We start from the raw sequence: 19,554 nt of genomic DNA on the forward strand, positions 1-19,554 counted from the left end.
CTTGCAAGTTTTGAACGGCAACCGTCAAAACAGACACCTGTTGACACAGGTTTTCAAGGGGTGAGCATGCCCTGTCGGCCTCAGACATAAGGGCTGGTTCGTACTGTCAGGACCAATAAGGTAAGTACTCACCGAGGCCGAGATGCTGATGCTCACCTTTGCGACCCTGTGCAGACCACTCCCTGGAGTTAGAACAGAGGAGGGACGGCACAAGGAGGCACCTGTGCCGGGAACTGGTAGGCAGACTTGGTGCAGCTGACGAAAACAGGGCAGGTGCAGAGGACTGGAGACAGTCGTTGATCAGGCAGGAACAGGCAGGTAAGTCCAGAAGGGACCAACAGGAAACAAAGGCAAATCCGGGTCACAGGCCGTGGGTCAGGAGTTGGAGAGATCAGAGGAAGTCCGTGAGAGCAAGCCAAGGTCAAGGGGCAGGAGACAACAGCAAATCCGATAGGCAGGCAGGGGTCAAGTGTAGGAGATGGCAGAGAATCGTCAAGGTCCAATCCGGGTCAAGCAGGTCTGGGTATACAGGTTTCCAAGGTTCTCTCACAGGGTAAAGCTGACAACGAACCAGCAATTAGCAAAGGGGAAGGGGCTGGCTTAAATAGGCCGCACTGGCCACTGATTGGTCCAAAGTAACATGGGTTCAGAACCAGGCTCCAAGGGACAGCAAGCAAAGTAGTAGTTGAGCAGTGGCTCAGAGGCAAAGAGCTGGACTCACAATGGACAGGTCCCAGGTTCAATTCCACCCAGAGCCAACTGGGGAAATGTGACCGTAAAGGGCAGTGCCCTGACACGTTAGCACTTTATGCACAACCCACTGTATTATTTTGCATGAATATTTATTGCATAGCTTTATTTGTTTTTGTAATATATATATATATATATATATATATATATATAGTGCCTTGCGAAGGTATTCGGCCCCCTTGAACTTTGCAACCTTTTGCCACATTTCAGGCTTCAAACATAAAGATATAAAACTGTAATTTTTTTTGAAGAATCAACAAGTGGGACACAATCATGAAGTGGAACGAAATTTATTGGATATTTCAAACTTTTTTAACAAATAAAAAACTGAAAAATTGGGCGTGCAAAATTATTCAGCCCCTTTACTTTCAGTGCAGCAAACTCTCTCCAGAAGTTCAGTGAGGATCTCTGAATGATCCAATGTTGACCTAAATGACTAATGATGATAAATAGAATCCACTGTATATTGTCTTTATACCTAATTTTGGAATTTTCACAAAAGTGTACAGCATGGTACTAGTTTATTTTAATTGGATTCAATTCATTATTTTCCTCAGAATTCTACAAACAATACCCCAATGATAACAGCGTGAAATAAGTTTGTTTGAAATCTTTGCAAATTTCTTAAAAATAAAAAATGAAAAAATCCCACGTACATAAGTAGTCACAGCCTTTGCCATGACACTCACAATTTGGCTCAGGTGCAACCTGTTTCCACTGATCACCGTTGAGGGTTTTCTACAACTTGTTTGGAGTCAACCTGTGGTAAATTCAGTTGATTGGACATGATTTGGAAAGGCACACACCTGTCTACATAAGGTCCCACAGTTACCAGTGCATGTCAGAGCACAAACCAAGCCATGAAGTTCAAGGAATTGTCTGTAGTCCCCCAAGACAGGATTGTACAGATCAAGGGAACGGTGCCGACATTTTTTTTGCAGCATTGAAGGTCCCAATGAGCACCATGGCCTCCATCATCTGTAAACAGGAGAAGATTGGAACCACCAGGACTGTTCCTAGAGCTGGTAATCTGGTCAAACTGAGAGATCAGGGGGTAGGGGTCATAGTCAGGGAGGTGACCAAGAACCCAATGGTCACTCTGACAGAGCTCCAGCATTTTTCTGTGGAGAGAGGAGAACCTTCCAGAACAACAACCATCTCTGCAGCACTCCACCAATCAGGCCTGTATGGTAGAGTGGCCAGACGAAAGCCACTCCTTCATAAAAGGCACATAGCAGCCCACCTGGAGTTTGCCAAAATGCACCTGAAGGACTCTCAGACCATGATAAACAAAATTCTCTGGTCCGATGATGAAACACTGCTTATCACCTGGCCTATACCATCCCTACAGTGAAGCATGGTGGTGGCAGCATCATGCTGTGGGTATGTTTTTCAGCGGCAGGAACTGAGAGACAAGGCATGATCAAGGGAAAGATGAATGCAGCAATGTACAGAGACATCCTTGTTCATCTTCCAAAGGGACAACGACCCTAAGCACACAGCCAAGTTAACAAAGGAGTGGCTATGGAACAACTCTGTGAATGTCCTTGAGTTGGCCAGACTTGAACCTGATTGAACATCTCTGGAAAAATCTGAAAATAGCTGTGCACTGACGCTCCCCATCTAACCTGATGGAGCTTGAGAAATCCTGCAAAGAAGAATGGTAGAAACTGCCCAAAAATAGGTGTGCCAAGCTTGTAGCATCATACTTAAAAAGACTTAAGACTATAATTGGTGCCAAAGGTGCTGCAACAAAGTATTGCCAAAGACTGTAAATACTTCTGTACATGATTATTTTTGTTTTTTATTTTCTTTTAATTTGTAAAGATTTCAAACTTATTTCACATTGTCAGTATGGGGTATTGTTTGTAGAACTTTGAGGAAAATAATGAATTTAATCAATTTTGTAATAAGGCTGTAGCATAACAAAATGTGAAAAAAGTGAAACGCTATAAATACTTTCCAGATGCAATATATATATAGATATAGATCTATATATAAATCTATATATATATATATATAGATATATCTATCGTATTTATCTTTATATAGCGCGCCCCGGTGTAGAGCGCGCACCCCCAACCTGGAAGGGGAATTTCAGGAAAAAAAATAAAACTTACAGTTTCAATGCCCCTCGTCGGTGTCTTTCCCGGCGGCCTTGTCCGGTCCGGCGTCCGTCTGCGGCCCTGGTGGTGTCCTCCCCGCTTCTCCCGCGCTGTTTCTGAGTTGATCCCTGCTTCCCGCGCTGTGTTTGAACGCCGCCGCCGACATATATCGAGCGCAGTACACTCGGGCACGCTCAGCCACGCTCGGCTCCTCTCGCATAAAGGCTAGGAGCCTGGCCGAGTGTACCCGAGTGTACTGCGCTCGGTATATGTCGTCGGCGGCGTTCAAACACAGCACGGGAAGCGGAGATCGTCGTATATCGCGCACCCACGATTTCCCCCTGATTTTAAGGGGGAAAAAGTGTGCGGTATACGCCGATAAATACGGTATATATCTATCTATATATATATAGATATAGATATAGATGTGTGTGTATATATATATATATATACTGTATTCACACACACACATATATATATATATATATATATATATATATATATATATATATATATATATATAAAATTCAATATTACAGATCATACACATATGCATTTTGATTTTATGTTAAAATACAGACAAAGCTTTGCAAAGTGATTTAAATTATTTACGTAAAAATGTATGTAGCTACATCTATAATAACAAAAAGTACAAAAATAACATTATATGGATGATTTTTTAGTTTTTAGTATTATATGGATGGTCATCACACATGCCATTAAGGACCACACATTAAACATACATGTGCAATCTGTTATTTACATACAGTAGGTCCAGTGATTGAGATTGTTATGTTTGTGGACATCTGTACAAATGTACCTTTAAAACTAAACTCCAGACATAAAAATTGTAATTTAAATATAATACTCAATAGCCCCCAAAGTATGTAAACCCATTTTGCGTACTCCAAATGACTCTGTAAATCCAGATATTATCTTACAAAAGTAGCAACAATATGATCACTGTCCTGGACTTAGCCTGTGCAGAAGAGGGAGGAATAGGGCCGATCTGCGGCTCTTTGTGTGAATAGAGCACACCTGCTTGGATGCCCCCACAGCAAGCTGCTTGCTGTGGGGGTACTTGGCAGGAGGGAGGGTCCTGTAGCACCGGCGGAAGGACCAGAAATGAGCACTGAACAGGTGAGTATAACATGTTTGTTATTTTTTTTTTTTAAAAACAAGATCTTACTATCATTTTAAATATGCCATCAGAAGCCTTTTATATATCTTTTTAGCCTATGCTTCGCTAAAAGTTATCAGCCATGCCCGTTCCAAATCTGACCCATGTTACCTTGGAAATAAAGTCTGTATTGTTTTATATTTGTTTATACTAAGCAGAAATATATTTGCCTTTCATGGTCCATTTTGTAATGTTTCTTGCTTGTAGAGATGCTTGTATGATGCCTGTTTGTGCAAGAGATCAGAAGACTGTTTATGTGCAGTATTTTCAAACTACATCCGAGCGTGTGCTGAGCGTGGAATCAGGCTTCAAAACTGGAGAGAACATATTTGTGGTAAGATCTGGGCATTTGTATTTTTTGCGGAAGCTTAGACGTGCTTGTCCATACCCAATGGGCCTGCACACTTTATTTTGCTCTGTTATGACAAGTTTACCATCCCTACAGAAAAATGACACACAAGGGTAGCCAGTACACTTATGGTTATCCCTTCACACAGTAATGCCTCATGCACATGACCAGTTTTCCCATCGAGAAAACTGCCATGACTGGCCTTGTGTATGCTCCATGGCAGTTTTTCCGACAGGAAAACCGTCAAGAATCACAGCAGGAAAACTTTTTTCCTGCCACGATTCCCAGCAGTCTTTTTCCCGACAGTGTCCCTATGGGAACCACTGCGGTGGAGCATACACGCGGCCGGGATTCCCGGCCAAAGCTCTCACCGCAGTTTTCCCAATGGGAAAACCTCTGGTGAGTACACAGGGAAAATGACGAGCAGGTTCTCGGTTTTCCCCCCGGGGATCCCGGCGGACTTTTTACCACCGGGAATCCCAATCGTGTGTACGGGCATAAGGGAAGAAGGATGTCTGGGTAGATCCTGGCTTATCTTCAGGACACAATCACAATAATGCGTTCTGTTGCAATGCAGTAATGCATTAACAAGCGTTACGGCATTAAATTACAAAAAAAATAAAAAAACTTTCTGGAGACAAAACAAAACTTTTCTGGACACAGTGTAGGAAGGTAGTACCTCTGTGAACATTTATTGCCATCTACAGTCCAATTAGGCAATTTCTACTCACTGCTTGTGTATATGAAGACAGAACAGGAAGTGCAGGAAATGTTTCTCAATTCCTATTTAAAGTCTCAGTTGAGGACCTGGAAGCAATTCATGTTATGTAGAGTCAGGGAGATTTAGAATCTTTTTCAGGATTTAATGGCTGTCTATTTGATGTGTATTAGGCAGAACACAAAAAGAACAGTCAATTCCTGTCTGCAGTAGTCTGCATTTAAATGGGATATTTCTATACTGTGTACTGTATGTCTAGAGATATTGCCTCATTTAAAATCCTTCAATATGTCCCATTAATTTATTTGATAAGCAACATCAACAGTTCTTCTTCCTTTCAGATAAATATGTAAAAGAATGTCCATCTACAATGAACTTCCAGTACAATGTAGATAAATGCCAGCCCACCTGCATGGCTTTGAGTGAAACAGATGAATCCTGCTTGTTGTCATTTGCCCCTACCGAAGGCTGCGTCTGTAACCAAGATTTGTACATGAGTGAGAAAGGTGAATGTGTTGCCGCCAGCCATTGTCCATGTTATCATGCTGGATTCTACCACAACCCGGGAGAAAGGATTTATCGAAATGGCGTAGAGTGGTATGTATTTGATTCCAAGATTGGTGGTTTAGTCCTGATCAGGGAGTATAAATGTGTTATTTTGTGACTAGAAAACACTCACTGGGTCTGTGTTAAGACTGGTGCACATTGCAGTGTTAGCCTTAAAGCTTGTTTGGCCATACTTCTTTTCTGGGTCACAGAGTGCACTTATTTCTGCACTCCTGTCACCCTGATTCAGCTGACAGCGGGCCCGCTATCTGCTGACAGCACAGAGCTGGTTCAGGCTGTGCACGGATCCTGACTTTAACCACCCAGATGCCTGAACGGCAGCTGGTTTAGCCTCTGTGTGCCACTGAGTTAGCTGCTCCTTTTTTCTCCACAGCCTGGCACTCCAGTGAGCACTGGAGAGGCAGAGTAGAGAGCTGGTGACAGACAGTCACTGCTCTCTACTCAGTGAAGACTGAGAACTGAGCGTCAGTGATCATGTGATCACTTAGTTCTGTCTTAGAGCCAGCAGGGGGGACAGCTGCAGCATCAGATCGATGCTGTAGCCACACAGGTGAATATGTATGTTAAATTCTGCAATTATCCTTTAAAGTGGTTGTAAACCCTTACATATACCCACTAAAGTGACTAGCCTCAGGTGATAACATGAATGAAACAAATCCTCCTGCATAAGTTGTACCTGTTTATCTGTAGTCATCTCTTTTCTATATCTGTTCAAAATACAGAATTTATACAGTTTGTCTAAGATTACAGAAAGCAGAGAGCAGGGAGCTGAAGGTACACTCTGCAGAGCTCAGTGTGAGGTGATTGGAAGGAAAGGGACACACCCCCTACAACAAGCACAGAGCTGAAGCTGTCAATTACAGGCTGTGTTCTGGAGCTCCCTCCCCTATCACATTTTTTCTACTAGTACCAGTGTTGCGCTACCCCCTCAGGAGCCGCTGGTTGAATTGGGATCGGCGTGTTAAGTTACCTCTATATGTTGTCTAGGGGTGAAGCTAGTGAGTAGAGCAATAAGCGAATGTCCAATTCGTAGATAAGGTTTTCCGAATGCTTTATTTCTTGGCCCAACACGACCGACATCAACTTGAGGTAGACAGAAAAGGTTGATAAAGTAAAGGAACTTTGCGGTATCAGGCTTTGGATAGTAGGAAAGCAGTCCTGCTTTCTGCAGTGATACAGTTTGTCGCCAATCCAGCCAGAGTGGGTGAAGTGCCTCCGGACAGACCCCTGCCACAGGCCTGGCAGCCGGAGTGTCACTTTAAAGTTGCTGGGAGGAACAGGCCTCTGCCACAGGCCTGGCAGCCGGAGTGTCACTTTAAAGTTGCTGGGAGGAACAGGCCTCTGCCACAGGCCTGGCAGCCGGAGTGTCACTTTAAAGTTGCTGGGAGGAACAGGCCTCTGCCACAGGCCTGGCAGCCGGAGTGTCACTTTAAAGTTGCTGGGAGGAACAGGCCTCTGCCACAGGCCTGGCTCTGATTGGATTAAGATGCCAGTTGAGGCCTCTGCCACAGGCTCAATGCTGGCAATGTGAACAGCAGAGCGAATCTTCCCAATAAATCACGTTATGGTCACCGTCTGACAGTTTCAGCGTACCGGTCAGTAACCGGTCACCAGATCCCTGATGGTTTGTTCAAGCCCTTTTGGATAACCTGCCTCCGGGGTTTCCTCAAGCCGATCCCCCACCGAACGGCATACAGCCTGGGATCTTCTCAATAGAAGGGGGACCCAGTCAGTCACTGGGCCCCTTTGTGGCATCAGTTGCTCCAGGCCAGGAGGGCCCAGAGTCAGGAACTCCGCATAGCGCACGACCACAGGCCAGGTGGGCCATAGTGGTGGGGCCCGCGATGTGCGCACACCCTTAAAGGGTCACTAAAGGAATTATTTTTTTTAGCTAAATAGCTTCCTTTACCTTACTGCAGTACTGGTTTCATGTCCTCATTGTTCGTTTTTGCTTTGAAGTAGATAAGAGGGTCCCAGATATTTGGCTCCCCACTACATGAATGAGTAAGGGGTAGGGGTATGTCAGTTGTAAATAAACACACGTTTTTGACAGATCCTTTATTAAAAATATAAAACTATAAAAAAAATCCCAGCATTATAAATCCAGCATCAGTCACAATAAACAACGTCCGCCAATCATGAAAAGAAAAAAAAACATTGCTATGCTAGTCTGTCTGCTTGTGCCTCTTAGGAGCTGTCATTACTTTTAAATACAATGACATCTCTGGTTCCATTCACTTACTTGCTGGGAATTTGGATATGTCAACATTTCTCTGCCCCTTTACTTATATAGCAGGTGATTACATGGTTGTTAAAGGCTTGGCTATGCCTGCGTCCGTCAATGTCTTTCAACAACCATTAGAAGTGGGAATCTGTCATGTATAATACCGGTAATAATACTGCTATTTTAAATGACATTCGGCAATCGGCTCCTTCCATTGTTCAGTCCAAATTTGCGTGCTTGGACCAAACCCGAGCTTGCCTCTGTGTGTCCATAATGTGTAAACAAACCCTACCAAATGCTCGAATTTCAGTGTTGTGCCCATTGAGCCAAAAAGGCTTGTAATTGATATTGATATTCTGATTCATCCTATTGTAAAAATGAGCCGCTCCATACTGTATTTCCGAGCGCCGCTCGGCACTCATGTGACCGGCCGCCTCTCTCCTCTCCCAGTCTGACAGATACAGTGGGAGGGGTTGAGAAACCCCCTTTAATGTCAGCTGGGAGGAGGAGAGGAGGAGAGAGGCGGCCGGTCACTTATTTTTACAAAACCACATACACTGGGCACATCAGTTAATGTAATAGAGGGGATTGTAGAAATTACACTCAGAAATTATGTGAGAAAGATATACATCACACTTTTTCCTGTATTTATTGTTTACTTGTTAATCGCAGTTCTCAGAGTGAATAGGCCGTTATTGGGCCATAGGTTATTTTTCCTTTCTTTCACTCCTTTTGGTTTATGGTATTTTAGCACAGTTTCTTTTCTTTTTTCCACTCAGAAATGATAGCAGAAGTCAGAGATGATGGACAGGAAGGGGAGGGGGAAGGAGGACAGAGGAGAGCAGAGAGGAGAGCTGAGGCTGATGGAGGCACCTAAACTGACCACAGTGTCAGGGCTCAGCAGCCATAATAAACATGTTTACAGGGGGAAGAGCAGAACCAGGCAGGATCAGCCAGGTATTTCAGGTAACACAGGGTCCAAATGACACAGCACAGGCACTATAACATGTTTTAAAGTAACAGGATCCTTTTTTTTTTTCTTTTTTTTTAAGGTTACAAACACTTTAAAAGGGCTAGAGGTATATGCCCTATTGAGGAGATTGCTTGACTGTGCATTTGCTTGATTTTCGGCAATGTTTATGTTTATATTTTATATTCTGTATTTATTATACAGTATATGCTTTTGGATTCTAGAAGTAATGAGTGACTAAAGAAAGGAAATGATGTTAAGTTAGGTCGATACTGGCTGATAGTGATTAGTAGGTGCATTGTTAGAGCAAACATGGCTAATTACTAACTCCCATCAATTAATTTCTTTACAGTATTTGCAGAAATGGAAAGTTCACTTGTGACTACACAAGTATAGGAACAACAGGTAATTACACATTATTGTGGAAAAATGCATGGTTGAGATTTTAGATGTTCAGCATATTATGGAACAATTAGATGTGCATCCTTGGGTTGAAAAAATATGGATACGTGGCCTGTCTATTGGATAAGTAAAGTGCTGTCAGACTAGACATAGAAATGAACCAAAGCACAACTAAAGTGCTCAATCTGCATATACTTCAATAGTAATAGCGCACCATCACAAGGTGGCAACTGTGAGTGCAAAATTAGTATGCAAGGTGCCACATCCCAGATATTGGAAATATACAAATTACTATATACATGGACTTTTTAGGCACCAAAGATTCATAAAAAAAGTAAGAAAAAAGGAAAAAAACTAAATATACATATATAGCAACAATAGGCCAGATTCACAAAGCACTTACGCCGACGTATCTAGAGATGCGCGGCGTAATTGAAAATTGCCCCGCACATATTTTTGCACCTGATCCTCAAAACGAAATACGCCTGAAAACCATTTTTTTCCGTCCTACCTAAAAAAATTACACCGGCGCTTCTTCGAGCGCAACATACGCTAGACACACCATTGTTTTGCTAGGCAAAGATGCAAATGAGGGAGATAAGGCGATCCACAAAATTAAGTGTGTGCGGCGTAGGCTACGCCCTGTGCGCATCTGTTAGTTTCCCGGAGTAAAGTTAAACTTTATAAAAGGTGCCTTAACTTTGCTCCAGCCGTGTAAAGGTCAGCTAAAGCAACACCATTAAGGAAGAGCTGAGCACACACACTTGCCGGACTACAATCTGTATGCCACCATGCTCATAACTATACTAGTGACTTTAGTAACCGAGGGTACCCCCTCTTCTGAGGGAACAGCAGTTAGGAGACGCCTCGCAGAATGCATCTTTGCACAGTAAACACACGCATTAATCATGGCACAATGAGAATGCATGCATGCACACCCACTGTGGTCCACAGACACATCACATGCACATCTAATTGGACCCTAGAAAACCACATGGTATTAGGGAGCAGTAACGCCACGCCACGGCTCCAATTATGTCACTGTGCATTCATACACCATTCACATGGACCTGGGATCACTTCTCCCTGGTCCTGGGGATCCCTAATCCACCAAAACTAAGGGGGGCACCCTTTTTCACCAGGAATGTCACCCCCACATTCATACATCATTCACACACAAACAATATTTTAGAATCACAATAAAAATTCAGAAAAAAAAAAAAGTACACCCAAAATCTCAATGGTGGCGGCGTGAGCTACGCCTGGGCCGGCCACGGGCCCTCAGGGGAGACTCATGGGGGGGAGACAGGCCACGCCTGTTGTGGCGGCCTGCAGCTCAGAAAATAAATGTATAAAAGCTAAAGAATTTGTGCCCACGTCACTGACTGAATCATTGATGGAGGCCAGGCTCTCCTCTATCTGGGCCAAAGTCCGGCTGACCTGACCCAGATGTTGTGTCTGACGAGCCTGGTCCCTCTGCAGATTTGCAGGCAGGAACTCGGCCACCCCCCTGGTCTTCTGGGTGGCCTTCCTGCCTGCAGTTGAGGCTTGTGGCCTGGGAGGAGGTGAGCCCCCTGGGGGGACAGCCCTGTTGGGGGAGGAGTGGGAGGGACTACCCCTGATGGTGGCCTGACTGCCTCCAGATGAGGCTTGTGGCCTGGGAGCAGGGAATTCCCCTGGGGGGGCAGCCCTGTTGGGGGAGGAGTGGGAGGGACTACCCCTGATGGTGGCCTGACTGCTGTCAGGCGCAAGGGAATCCTGATCCCAACACAACATCACTTCTCGGGCAATGTCCATCCGGTCATCCTCAACCTCCCCCCTCATCCTCCTCCCCTGAACCTCCTCATGAGGGGAGGTGTGGCCACTCCCCTGCCCTGGGGACTCCGGCCTTTCTTGGGGCTCCTCAGCAGCCTGTTGTCCTGGGGGTGGTGCAGCCTGGCCTGATGGCCCAGCAACCTCCTGGCCATCTGTGGAGGACACAAAACATACACAGGTTGGAGGATCCACACACTTGGCACATATTCCCTTCCCCCACCCACACATGCTACTCACCAGATGGAAATAAAAAAAAACTTACCTGTCCTCACAGGATCATCAGATTCAAAGCCAGGCAGGCCCACCACTTGCTGGCTGTGGAAGCAACGGGCCACCGCAAGTTCCTCCTCAGTCCACCTTACGGTGCAGGGTGGGCCTCCTCCAGTGCCCCTGGCATGGGCTGCTTGCTTGGCCATCTTGTCACGGACCAAACTCCTCAGATCATTGATCTTCTTCTGAATCCCACTGGGGGTCCTTGTCTCCCCCCCCCCCCTCCGCATTGATCCGATCAGTTATCTGCTGAATGATCTCCCTCTTCCTGGCCGGGGGGATGTCCCGGCTGTCAGGGCCATGCAAAAATCTCCCAAATTGGGTGATCGCCCTGGCCAGCAAGTGCTTCTCTCGCACCGAGAAGTTTAATGTCCTTCTCTTAGGTGCCATCTCACAACACAGCACTCAGCAACAGACACAAAATTCAAACAGAACAAACAAACACAAAAACACACAGAACAAACAGACAAAACGACACAGAACAGACACACACAAAAATCAGACAGCAAAAAAACAAAAACACAAGCAGACAGCTAATACAAATTCAAACAAAAAACACAGAAGAAACAGACACAAAAAACACTCAGAAAATACACACAGCTTCTACAACCTCCTACTACAATAAATCTTTAATATAACACTACACTCACCAACAAACAGCCACAGACAACAGAGCAAAAGACACTTGCTTTAGGAAGGGAAACACAGGGATGTACTTTTGCAAGGGAAGTGCGTTTGTCTGGGGCTATTTAAGCACAGGGCGATTCTCAAACTAAGTACGCTTGACCTTTTTCCTATCTCACTGATTGCGCCGAGCCGAGTACTGCACATGCCCAGTGAGGTGCAGATTCGTGCGCGCATGCGCAGTACGGCCGGCCCTTCATTTGCATGGGGTCACGGCTCATTTCAATGGAGCACGCCCACTTCCTTCCCACTTGCAATAACCCCGCCTTACGCCTCGGTATTTACGTCGCGCTGGCGCAAATTTGGGCGCAAATGCGCTGTGGATACGGCACTTACGTCACAAAATTAAGGCGCCGTAACTTAAATGATATACGTTTGGAGTAACTTAATTTGCGCCGCTCTAGACATATACAACAATAGCAATGTTTCTAACCACCAGGCTAATGGCCCTGTTGTTGAAGATATTCTGTCTGTTACAGCGTGATGAATGTGCTTACGAACGGTAGTTTTACCAGAACGATCGCTCCCATCTAATAACTTGCTTCTGAGCATGCGCAGGTTTTTAACGTTGTTTAAGCCCACACACGACCATTTTTTACAACCATAAAAACGACAACGTTAAAAACGTTGTGATAAAATAGAGCATGTTCGAATTTTTTTTTGCCCGTTTTTTACAACCCGAAAAAAATGATCTGAAGCCCACACACGATCATTTTTAATGACATAAAAAAAAAACTAATTTTTTAGAACCCGAAAAATGATCGTGTGTACGCGGCATTAGGCTCTGTTGTACATTGCACTATTTTATTGGAGGGTGTTTTGATTTATTTTAGCCCATATCACTGTAACCTCTTTGATTTTACATCTGCAAAAATAATAATTTAATTATAGTTAACCACATGCCGACCAGCCGCCGTCGTTTTACGGCGGCAGGTCGGCTCCCCTGCGCGAGAGCACGTAATATAATGTCGGCTCTCACGCAGGCCACTGCGATCGCCGCCGGGCACCCGCGATTGCTCGTTACAGAGCGAGGAACGTGAGCTGTGCGTGTAAACACACAGCTCCAAAGTCCTGTCAGGGAGAGAAATGTTGATCTTCTGTTCATACAGTGTATGAACAGAAGATCAGTAATTTCCCCTAGTGAGGCCACCGCCCTACAGTTAGAACACACCCAGGGAACATACTTAAACCCTTCCCCACCCCCTAGTGTTAACCCCTTCACTGCCAGTGGCATTTTTAAAGTAATCAATGCATTTTTTATAGCACTGATCGCTATAAAAATGCCAATGGTCCCAAAAATGTGTCAAAAGTGTCCGCCATAATGTCGCAGTACCGAAAAAAAAAATACTCTTACTAGTAAAAAAATAAATTGATAAAAATGCCATAAAAATACCCCCTATTTTGTAAATGCTATAACTTTTGCGCAAACCAATCAATAAACGCTTATTGCGATTTTTTTTTACCAAAAGTAGAATAATACGTATCGGCCTAAACTGAGTAAAAAAAAAAATTTTTATACATTTTTTAAGGGGAATAGTTATTATAGCAAAAAGTACAAAATATTATTTTTTTTCAAAATTGTCACTCTATTTTTGTTTATAGCGCAAAAACTAAAAACCGCAGAGTAATCAAATACCACCAAAAGAAAGGTCTATTTGTGGGGAAAAAAGGACGCCAATTTTGTGGGAGCCACATCGCACGACCACGCAATTGTCAGTTAAAGCGACAGTGCCGAATCGCAAAAAGTGCTCTGGTCTTTGACCAGCAATATGGTCCGGGGGTTAAGTGGTTAACAAAAAAAACCTTTGCTAACCACTTCAGTCCCGGGCCATTTGGCTGTCAGGGTACTAGCTCCATCTCTGACAGATTCCCGCACATGCCCAGTAGAATGACATTTCGGCGCATGCCTGTGCGTGGTTTGCGCGCACGCATGCACAGTACGGCAGCGCGCCGTGTGCGTGGAAGCGCGCACGTGCACGTATGCGGCAACCCTGGGGCCAATCAGAGGCCAGACATTCCTATTTAAACCAGCAGCCTTCCCTGAACAGGTTGCTGGTTTGTCTTCAGCTCCTATGTGTTTACCTGTTGCCGTACCTGCCTGTTTTGACCCGGAATTCCTGACGACTCTCCTCTCACCTGGAACCTCTGACCCTTTGGCTAACGTTACCTGGATTGCTGTTGTCTCCTGCCCCTTGACCTTGGCTTGCTCTCATGGACTCCCTCTGAACTCTCCTGCCCTTGACCCTCGGCTTGTGACTCGGATTTGCCCTCATCTCCTGTGGACCCTACCAGACTCACCTACCAGTTCCTGCCTGACCAACGCTTGTTTCCAGCCTTCTGCACCTGCCCTGCTTCTGTCAGCTGCACCAAGTCTTCCTGCCAGCTCCCGGCGCCGGTGCCTCCTTGTGCCGTCCCTCCTCTGTCCCAACTCCAGGGAGTGGTCTGCACAGGGTCGCAAAGGTGAGCCGCCCTCAGCATCTCGGTCTCGGTGAGTACAGGTTCTGACAGTACAAACCAGCCAGATGTCTGAGACCGACAGGGCGCGCTCACCCTTTGAGACGCTGTGCCAACAGGTCTCCGCCTTAACAGAGGCAGTCCAGAAGCTTCAGGAAGGCTACCTCCAGATTGATGGCCGCCTCCAACAACTGGCCGGTTCCCCAGGTCCATCCACTGCGGCCCTAGCCTCTTCATCCGGACCTTCTGCTGCCCAAGCTCCTGCAAGCCCTGCCATGATGGGGAGTAATCCCGAACCCCGGGTCTCCATGCCCGAGCGATTCTCAGGCGACCGCCGGAAATATCGGGCTTTCAAGAATGCCTGTTCCCTTTACCTGGCCTTGCAACCTAGAACTTTTGCGACCGAAGCTGTTAAGGTTGGATTCGTAATCTCTCTCCTTTCTGAGGAGCCTCAAGCATGGGCACACTCCTTAATGGAACAACGCAGTCCAATACTTGACTCTATGGACACCTTCTTCACCCACATGGGGAAATTATACGACGACCCCCTACGTGCAGCCACCGCAGAGGGTACTCTGCACAGCCTAAATCAAGGGAGACGGCCGGTGGAAGACTACACCGCCGAATTTAGAAAGTGGTCTGCTGACACAGGCTGGAATGAGTTGGCCCTCAGGTACCAATACCGCCAGGGCCTCTCTGAGAACCTAAAGGATGAGCTTGCAAGGTCGGCACCCCCTGCCTCTCTGGAGGATTTAATCCAAACCGCCACTCAGCTGGATAGGCGCCTTCGAGAACGTCGTTCGGAGAGGTTCCAGTCCAACCGGCCTAACTGGGTTCCACCAAGATATGCTCCAGTACCTCCGCCTCACCCAGCTCCACCAAACACCTCATTACCCGACCCAGAGCCGATGCAGCTTGGTATAGTACGGGCCCCTCTGACTCCAGAAGAAAGACTCCGGAGGCTTCAATCTAACCTCTGTCTGTACTGCGGAGCCGCCGGACACTTTTTGCGCACTTGCCCAGTAAGGCCTTGTAAGTCGAAACCTCCATCTGCTATCAATTTCCCTGTTACCAGTTTGCCTCAGACTTATGTTATCCTCTTTCTTTCCCTACAGCTCCCGGAAGGGGCAACACGTCTGCCGGCGATAATTGATTCCGGGGCCTGCAGCTGCTTCTTGGACTCATCCTTGGCCCAAAAGCTGCGTATCCCCTGCCGTACCAAGGATTTTCAGCTGCAAGTTCATCTGGCTGATGGCTCTCTTCCCCGTTCCGGATTGATTACCCAGGAAACCCTTCCTCTTTGTGCCATCTCAGATTCGGGGCACCGGGAGTTCCTCTGTTTGGACTTGATCCCGTCCCCCATGTTCCCTATCATTCTGGGTCTCCCTTGGCTACAAGTTCATCTGCCCTGCATTGATTGGCTCAAGAAAGAAGTCAGCTTCCCTTCCACCTACTGTTCCCAGCACTGTCTCGCACCTGCTCCAGTCGCCTGCTCCACGCTAGCTACTCCACCTGAAGACCTACAGCATGTTCCTCCAGCCTACCTAGACTTCAAGGATGTCTTTGACAAAAAACAAGCCGATTGTCTCCCACCACATCGGTCATATGACTGCCCCATTGACCTCTTGCCCGGATCTGAAATTCCCTTTGGGCGCATATTCCCCTTGTCAGAGACTGAGTTGAAGACCCTCAAGGTCTATATTGAAGAAAATTTAAGTAAGAAGTTCATCCGTCCCTCCTCCTCGCCAGCGGGGGCGGGGATCTTCTTTGTCGAGAAAAAAGATGGATCGCTTAGACCCTGCATTGATTATAGGGAGTTAAACAAAATTACCATCAAGAACCGGTACCCGCTGCCTCTAATCCCCGAGCTCTTTCAAAGGTTCCGATCAGCTCAGGTTTTTTCTAAATTGGACCTCCGGGCGCCTACAATTTGGTCCGAATAAGGGCAGGAGATGAGTGGAAGACTGTGTTCAGGTCCAGATTCGGGCACTTCGAGTATCTGGTCATGCCCTTTGGGCTCTGTAATGCGCCCGCCACCTTCCAGCATCTAGTCAATGACATTTTTCGACAATTTTTAGATGACTTCCTCGTAGTCTACTTGGACGATATTCTCATCTTTTCAGCCACAAAAGAATTACATTGGCAACATGTCAGGCAGGTTCTCACCATCTTGAGACAACACCGGCTTTATCTCAAATCAGAAAAATGCGAGTTCGAAAAGACATCAGTGCAATTTTTAGGATTTATCATTTCTGTGCATGGGGTAGCCATGGATCCCCAGAAAATCAGTGCTATTCAGGAGTGGGCACCTCCAACAGACAAAAAGGGCGTTCAGCGCTTCATTGGCTTCGCCAATTTTTATAGACGATTCATCATCGGTTTTTCATCAATTGTTTCTCCCATCACCAAGTTGACCCGCCAGGGGCACCGCTTCCAGTGGCCACAAGAGGCTCAGGAGGCCTTTATCAAACTCAAAACGGCCTTTACCTCGGCACCTGTACTTTGTCATCCGGATTCTACGTTACCTTTTGTTCTAGAAGTGGACGCCTCGGAATCTGCTACAGGCGCTATTCTTTCCCAGAGACAGGGACCGAAGTCGCTTCTTCACCCAGTAGCCTACGCCTCTCGGAAACTAAGTCCTCCTGAACGCAATTACGACGTAGGCGATAGAGAACTACTGGCCATAAAATTTGCACTGGAGGAGTGGAGGTACCTGCTGGAGGGGGCAGCGCATCCCATTATCATTTTCACTGACCACAGGAACCTGGAATACTTACGGTCTGCAAAACGCCTTAGGCCCAGACAAGCCCGTTGGGCTCTTTTTTTTGCTCGCTTCAATTTCCATATTACCTATCGTCCTGGCGCAAAAAATGGAAAAGCTGATGCCCTCTCCAGGATGTTTCCAGAGACGCCCGATACTTCCGAGCCCAGCACGATCCTGTCACCTCAAAATTTTTTGCTTCTCCCTCAAACAGATTTGTTGACTGCTCTAAAGACCGCATGCCAACGGTGCCCTGATCATGAGGTTTCCTCCTTGGAGAAAAAGGACGACCTGTTGTGGTCTCGTGGGAAGATTTTTGTTCCAACAGAGGCAAGACAGTTAATCCTCAGCACCTTCCATGATCGTAAATTGGCTGGCCATTTTGGTACCCGTAAAACTTCCGAACTGATCTCTCGCTCCTTCTGGTGGCCTAAATGGAGGTCCGACTGCAAGGATTATGTCTCTTCCTGCATTCGCTGCCAGCGGAGTAAGGGGCCAAACACGAAGACCTGGGGGCTGCTGAAACCCCTTCCTATCCCAGAACGGCCCTGGATTGACATCTCCATGGACTTTATTGTCGATTTGCCTCCTTCAGCCGGGTTTACCACGATCCTAGTCGTGGTGGACCGTCTGTCCAAGATGGCGCATTTTTTGCCCATGGTGGGTACGCCCTCCGCGGCAGACACAGCCAAAATCTTTTTTAAAGAGATTATCAAGCTCCATGGAGTGCCCAAAAGCATAGTATCTGACAGAGGTACTCAATTCACATCCAAATTTTGGAAGGAACTTTGCAGAGCTTTGGAAGTGAAGATCTGTCTGTCCTCAGCCTATCACCCTCAAAGTAATGGCCAGACAGAGCGCACTAATCAAACGCTAGAACAGTATCTAAGATGCTTTTGCTCAGTCTCCCAAGACGATTGGTCCTCCTTGTTATCTACAGCCGAGTTCGCTTACAATAATTCCATACATTCTTCCACAAACCAAACCCCGTTCTGGGCTAACTTCGGTTTCCACCCTTCCTTTTTGCCGGACTCCATCCCGGAAACATCTGTGCCAGCGGTCCAGGAACGTGTGACCTGCATCCAGCAAAACTTTCAGAAGTTACAGGAAAGCATGCAGCAAGCTCAGCAGGACTATAAGAGGTTCCATGACAAGGGGAGGAAGGATTGCCCTGTCTTCAAAGTGGGTGAGAAGGTCTGGCTATCCGCCATCAACCTCAAGTTACCTATTCCCTCTCGGAAGCTGGGTCCTAGGTTCATCGGGCCATTTGAGATCAGGCGAGAAATCAACCCAGTAGCTTTTGAGTTGGCTTTACCCAGGTCCTACAAGATCCACCCTGTGTTTCACGCCTCTCTGCTTAAGCCCGTTGTGTCTGACCCCTTCAACGGTAGAGAAGAACTGCCACCTCCACCAGTGGAGATTGAGGGTGAAAAAGAATTTGAGGTGGAGGCTATCTTGAGCTGCAGGAAAAGAGGAAGGCAGTTGCAATACCTTATAAAGTGGAAGGGATATCCCCCTGAAGATAACTCTTGGGAGCCTTCCCGGAATCTCCATGCCCCTCGCCTGATTCGGGCCTTTCACCTGGAACACCCGGAGTTAATGACCAGTTTGGGCGTCCGGAGTCCGCCCCTTGGGGGGGGCACTGTCAGGGTACTAGCTCCATCTCTGACAGATTCCCGCACATGCCCAGTAGAATGACATTTCGGCGCATGCCTGTGCGTGGTTTGCGCGCACGCATGCGCGGTACGGCAGCGCGCCGTGTGCGTGGAAGCGCGCACGTGCACGTATGCGGCAACCCTGGGGCCAATCAGAGGCCGGACATTCCTATTTAAACCAGAAAAAAAAGGACGCCAATTTTGTGGGAGCCACATCGCACGACCACGCAATTGTCAGTTAAAGCGACAGTGCCGAATCGCAAAAAGTGCTCTGGTCTTTGACCAGCAATATGGTCCGGGGGTTAAGTGGTTAACAAAAAAAACCTTTGCTAACCACTTCAGTCCCGGGCCATTTGGCTGTCAGGGTACTAGCTCCATCTCTGACAGATTCCCGCACATGCCCAGTAGAATGACATTTCGGCGCATGCCTGTGCGTGGTTTGCGCGCACGCATGCACGGTACGGCAGCGCGCCGTGTGCGTGGAAGCGCGCACGTGCACGTATGCGGCAACCCTGGGGCCAATCAGAGGCCAGACATTCCTATTTAAACCAGCAGCCTTCCCTGAACAGGTTGCTGGTTTGTCTTCAGCTCCTATGTGTTTACCTGTTGCCGTACCTGCCTGTTTTGACCCGGAATTCCTGACGACTCTC

The 19,554-nt window shown here is 46.7% G+C and overlaps 1 protein-coding gene across 1 annotated transcript in view; it reads left to right on the top strand.

Moving 5' to 3' along the window:
* Positions 1 to 19,554, top strand: part of LOC120916787 (mucin-2-like) — a 211,395-nt gene that overhangs the window by 35,932 nt on the left and 155,909 nt on the right. The window contains exons 6-7 of the mRNA XM_040327724.1: positions 4,243 to 4,369; positions 5,444 to 5,608. Of these exons, the coding sequence (XP_040183658.1) occupies positions 4,243 to 4,369; positions 5,444 to 5,608 (292 nt within the window). The remainder of the gene's footprint in view (positions 1 to 4,242; positions 4,370 to 5,443; positions 5,609 to 19,554) is intronic.

This window comes from Rana temporaria, chromosome 11 (genome assembly GCF_905171775.1).
Source record: "Rana temporaria chromosome 11, aRanTem1.1, whole genome shotgun sequence".
Lineage (NCBI taxonomy): Eukaryota > Metazoa > Chordata > Amphibia > Anura > Ranidae > Rana > Rana temporaria.